Source organism: Ursus arctos, unplaced genomic scaffold (assembly GCF_023065955.2).
Source record: "Ursus arctos isolate Adak ecotype North America unplaced genomic scaffold, UrsArc2.0 scaffold_23, whole genome shotgun sequence".
In the NCBI taxonomy this organism is placed as follows: domain Eukaryota; kingdom Metazoa; phylum Chordata; class Mammalia; order Carnivora; family Ursidae; genus Ursus; species Ursus arctos.
The window spans coordinates 20,739,414-20,745,413 of NW_026622908.1; the positions used below are offsets into that span (position 1 = coordinate 20,739,414).

General features: G+C 39.3%; 1 protein-coding gene across 1 annotated transcript in view; it reads right to left on the reverse strand.

Annotated features, from left to right (window-relative positions):
* The window catches only part of CSTF3 (cleavage stimulation factor subunit 3), a 66,960-nt gene extending 62,549 nt beyond the window's left edge, over nucleotides 1-4,411 (reverse strand). Inside the window, exon 1 of the mRNA XM_026512156.4 lies at nucleotides 4,186-4,411. Coding sequence (XP_026367941.1) covers nucleotides 4,186-4,212 — 27 coding nt within the window. The 5' untranslated portion in view covers nucleotides 4,213-4,411. The remainder of the gene's footprint in view (nucleotides 1-4,185) is intronic.
* Between the last annotated feature and the right edge of the window lie 1,589 nt (nucleotides 4,412-6,000).

The following is a 6,000-nucleotide window of genomic DNA, read 5'->3' on the forward strand; positions in this document are numbered from 1 at the left end:
TAGGGATTTAAAGGCTGATATGAACTGTCTTGGCTGAGCACATTTCTCTCCCTCTTCTCATCTAACTTTAGAACCCCCCCACGCTTATGCCCAAATTATTTTACTTTGTATTACTTATGCACCTGTCCTCCGAAAATTAAATTCTATGGGAATTTGTAACGTATTGCATGGAGCCTAAATGCAAAATTCATCCATTCATTTACTGAACACCATTAAGTATCAAAACAGAACTTCCTCGATTCCTAGATGCAAGGATGAATAAATAAGGCAGTCCCTTCAACTAAGGTCCAAACCCAGTGGAGGAACAGCTAAATACTGTAGGGGTACTGCACAAGGTAAAATGGAGCTAAAAGAATGAGATCAAAAGCTGAACCAAAGCACTAATGTATGTATGTACATATGTATGTATGTGTGTATAGATACACACACACACACACAACAAAAATATAGCCATAATTCCAAACATGAACCAGATGTGTTTTCATTAGGGACGTGGGGAGGAACCTACAAGCACATAATAGCTCTATCACCACTGAACTGGCTAAAACAGTAATCAAAATTACCGATGAAAACTGCCAAGGTAATTTAAATAGCTCTCTATGCAAAATGGAACTTCCTCACAAGACTTTAAAAAAAAGAAAAAGACTACAGTAAACCTTAGCAAGTGATCCTGCTTGTTTACAATCATTTCCCTCCTCCAGAGGGCACAAAGCTATAGATTCAGTATCAAGACAGTAATGACCATCCATATTTTTGAATAACTAATTTAAGTTACTATCAGGTTTATTCAACCAACTTTTTCTTGAGCTTCAATGCTATAAGGCTAAAAGAAATCTATACCTATCTTGCCATATTCTTTGTCCATCACACCCCTTGGTGTTTTTCCAAAGCAAACGCACCATTCGGAGTGGCTTTGGTGGTTTTTTTTGTTTTGTTTTTAACTATTCTTCAGTTCTATTTAGTCTCTTTTTCTTGTCTGTCATTTCAGCTCATTTTAGGTGCTCCTTCCTCTAAATATTCACCGACTAGCTAAAAGATTATTGAGGAACACATCACCAACCCACAGAATACTAACTGCAAAGGGAAAAATAATTCTTCACAGTGAAGAAACCCAGAGATCATCACCCTACCCAAAGCAAACTAGTTGACTCATATTTTTAACCAGGTCACTCTTGAATGTATAATTTAATTATCATTTCAGTTACAGCTGAATAATACAATATCTGGGCTTTGCTGGAAAGTAATGAGGATTGGGAGAGCAAAAGAAAGTATGGGAAAAAACAAGATTAGCCACCAGTTCAAGCTCTGATAGGAACATTATACATTATACTATTTTTTTTGCATGTTTGAAATCATTACAAAGTTAAAGAAAAAATTATATGAAGATAACGCTGACAATCAGATGTCAAGAACTGTCTTTTAGGTTAACGGAAGAAAGATACAGGAGCCATCATAAAGGTCGGGACAAGTTGAACATCCAAAAGAAATATAACTATCGCTTATTTTTTTAACACTAAATACAGAGAAACCCATGAATCCACAGTAATCTCCTTTAAAAAGGAGAAAGGAAAATGGGGCGCCTGAGTGGCTCGGTCGGTTAAGCATCTGACTCTTGATTTCGGCTCAGGTCACCATCTCAGGGTCCTGAGACTGAGCCCCACATGGGGCTCTGTGCTCAGGGCAGAGTCTGCTTGAGATTCTCCCCTCCTTCCCCCACCCTTGCATGCTCTCGCACTCTCGCGTGCACGGGCACACTCTCTGTCTCTCTCTCTCCAAAATAAATAAATAAATAAAATATTTTAAAAAAGGGAGAAAGGAAAAAAAATTCTTTACAGAAAAATATGAGCCAGTCAGTAAAGACAGAATAGAATTTTTAAAACATCATTTGCCACCTTCAATGTAATAACTGGTTTATTCAAGAATTATCCACTGACAAATAACTAGTTAAAAGGTTACTGAGGAACACAAAATCAACCCACCGATTACTAACTGCAAAGGAGAAAATAATCCTTCACAAGGAAGAAACCCAGCAGTCATCACCCTACCCAAATAATCAAACTTAACCATCACTAACAGTGGAACAATCTAACAACTTGGCATGAAGTGCCTTTTGATGTAACATTATACCGTTCTACCCAAAATATTTAAGCCAAATATTATCAAAGCTCTCAGTTTAGACTTAACCAACCACAAAATTTTCAGGAAATAACAAAAGATAAAGGGACAAGTTAAATGATACCACACACACAAAAATCAAACCAACCCAGAAAATGATAAGTTTTACTAGAAAATTGTCTTGAATTCTTCAGACAATATCCCTGGGTGGAAAGGGGCGGGGGGGGGGGGGGACTATTCAAGAGACATAACTAAACGATGCATGTAAACTCAGATTAGATTCCGATAAAAAAAAGTAAAAATAAAATTAAAAAAGAGAGAAAGAAAATCCTATGAATCATACTCTTGGGACAACTGGGGAAATGTGAACAGGAACGGGGCTTCAGAAATGATACGATATTACTATTAATTTTCTTAGTTGAGAAAAACGGTATGGTTATATAACTGCCACAATGTCCTTTTATAAAAGAATGATGAAATATAAGGGGCTGAAATATGTGTTGACTTACTTTCAAATAAGTATATATATGTAGAGATAAAACAAGTATGGAAAAACGGTTAACAATTGTTGATTCTAGGTGACGAACTGTATTGCAGGCGTTCATTGCACTTTTCTTTCAACTTTTCTCTAGTACTAAACTTTGCACGGTAAAACTTTTAGGTTAATTTCTTTTCCTGTAAATTTTCACCACCATCTCTTCCATTTAGAACACCACAGTTCTGAAATATTCAAGGTCATGACATTTCGGTGTCTATAATTTTAGGTAAATTTAAGAATTAACAAGCTCTGCAAACTTTCAGTGGAACCTTAGGACATTACTACTCCTCAGCTTTCAAGTGACAAAATATGAGCCCATCTCAGAAAAACTTTGGTAGGTATACATAAACGGATTTAATATAGTAATTTTGAGACTTCAGACTTTACATTCTTGGGCATTGTGACAACATGTAAAATGTAAACAGATTTCAGTACTGAAATCAGCCAACGAGTAAACACAAAATTTAATTTAGCAAGCTTTCCGACATAATGACATTTACAGTCAACCAGACTATTCAAGAGGAACTGTAACTTTGCCTCATCTCTGTCAACCTCCAAGAACAGCCTCTACCTTCTAAGCTAGGGACTTAAAAAAAAAAACAAAAATCTAAGTGTAGTTTGTAACCACGGCAACGGGAAATTTCAGGAAATTGAGACTCTGCGGGCTAGCTAGCCTCCATTTTAAAAACTATTTACCTAAACATACCAGGACTTAAATCGAAAAACTGAATGATATCTTTCATAAGGTTGTTTCCTCTTTCAAACTAAAAGGTAAGTATTTCCCAAAATTCTGAATAAAGAGCAAAAACAAATCATTTCACTAAATATGATTTTCAAAATATTTATAGGTCACTCACATCCAGTACTAAAGCAGATGCTTTTATTTACAGTGGCCAAAACAGACTTCTCATTTCCAATTTATCAAATTCTGCAATATTTGTGTCTCTTGAAAAACGAAAATGAAATGTGGACAGAAGAAAGAGAAGCAGGAGAAAGCCACACAATTCCCAAATCTCGGCATAACCATGCTCTTCTCCTATAGGGCTTCTTTCTTCATTCGCACTGGCAAGAGACTATTTCTCCAGATGAGTTTCATCTCAACATTATTTCTCAAACTGGTAAACAATTTCTGGGCATATCGGAGAGGAGGCAGAGGAAACAGTCAAGTTTTTCGAAAACAGCGACTACACGTTAAAGTAATCAATTCCTAACCACCCTAATATCAAAACAAAATGGTATCAAAGGAAGGCATCCCACAGCAGTAGCCCCCTGAACCTAAACAGGACGAAGCAGCTTCCTGGCTATTGTTTAAATCAAGTATTTGTTCATATTAACGCCTAAGACAGAGAAGCCAAAAAATAATTTCAAATCTCAGTCAGCTCTTGCTCCCCATTCCCCCATTCCTCTGTACCCGGTCCTCCGGGTCATTAGACCCCAATTCCTTCTTCAGGCGAACATGGCTGGAGTACTCGGACGAACACAGACGTGAAGAGAAGAGGTCGCCACGAGGCCCCACCACTCTCTTTCCTCACCTGCTCCGGGGCGCCGTCTCCTGACATGGCCTCAGCTGATTAGAAAGGAAGAACTGGCCCGCGATGCGAAGCTAGAAAAGAAAAATTAAACTAAAAACCACCCCAGACCAGTAAAGTTACCCCCTGCCCAGCGGAGCCAGACCGCCAACACGAATCGCCACCGCCCACTCAGATATGAATTAAAATGGCTGCGCCCCTGCCGGACGATGAGAGAGGTGTGGCTTCTGCATTAACTTCCGGGGCAGTGGGTGGAGTTAAGAGCCCAACTCGCCAGTTACTAGGCCGCGCAGATGCAGAGAGAACCCAGAGGTGGGCCCAATGCCTATGCTGACGTCACGACCCTGGGCTTGGGGAGCTGTTGCTGAGCTGGCTACAACCGGCTGGGAGGCGGGAAACTGTTTAGCCTGGAGGTTCGCGCGCCTTTCGGAATTTAATTATCAAGCTGTGGAACCTGGTTCTTCACTGTTGAAGCCTGACTGCCAGTCAGGTTAGTTCAGGCAAACTGGCCATCTCAGAGAGCAATGCTAAGTTTAATGCCTTCTAAACTTTGGAGATAAGGAATATATCGAGGTTTTCTATGGCCTAAACTCATGCTTTCTATCCTTCTTAGGGATTAGAGGAACAAATCGAGCCCATATTAATGTATACTGCCACTATCTACTGTTGTGTTTACGATTTTAAAGTCTGAAAGCCCCGGGTTTTAAGCTCAGCATCTCACCATGATTCCTTGTATGCAAAGCGGAGATAAACACTCTCCACTCTCTCTGGAGCCAGACTCCATTCGTTTGAATCCTGGCTTCATTTGAATCCTGGCTTCGTCTCTCACTTGGTAGGTAACCATGGAAATTTTAACTTTGTGCCTCAGTTTCCTTGCCTATAGATAGGAATAACAATAGTACCCGCAATTTAAATAAGGTGTACAAGTGAAAGTGCTCAGAGCAGTTCCGGCATAGTCCGAGATTAAGTGAGAGTAGGACTCCTTTCAAGCTAATTTCCAGTTAAAGATCATACTGTGGGGGCGCCTGAGTGGCTCAGTGGGGCACCCGGATAGCTCAGTCCTTAAGCATCTCTCTTCGGCTCAGGGCGTGATTCCAGAGTCCTGGGATCGAGCTCCGCATCAGGCTCCTCTGCTGGGAGCCTGCTTCTTCCTCTCCCACTCCCCCTGCTTGTGTTCCCTCTCGCTGGCTGTGTCTCTCTCTGTCAAATAAATAAATAAAATCTTAAAAAAAAAATCATATTGTGTCTCCTTTTATCCTCCTTGCTGATAGCGGCCTACAAAATAAACTTCAACTTTTCCAGTACACACCTTTTTGGTCTCCGTGCCTCTGCTTGTATTTCCACCACCCTTTCTGTAGCCTGAATTCTTACCCTTTCAAGTAATCAGACACATGAACAAAAGACGTATATTAACACAAAGACGTAAATGTTTATTGCACCATCCAACAATAGAGGATGTTAAATATATTACAAAACATCTCTACAATGGAACGTTATGGGGCGGATAAACTGATGCTAACCTACAATGACTGACAGACATCCATGATTCTAATAAGTGAAAAGGATAATGTACAGTGACTGACAGATAATCCATGATATTGTTACCCTAAAAAGAATGCAAAAATAGTGCATATTATATAGGGGATATACACACACACACACACACACACACACACTACCTTAAAATATTAAAAGATTAAAAATAGTTATCTCCAGATTTGGGTGTCACATAATTTTTCTTTTTATCTGTTTTCTGAGTTTGTCTGTGATTAGTTAATGTAAGAATAAGTCTTTAAGAATAGTATTCACGTTCTATTC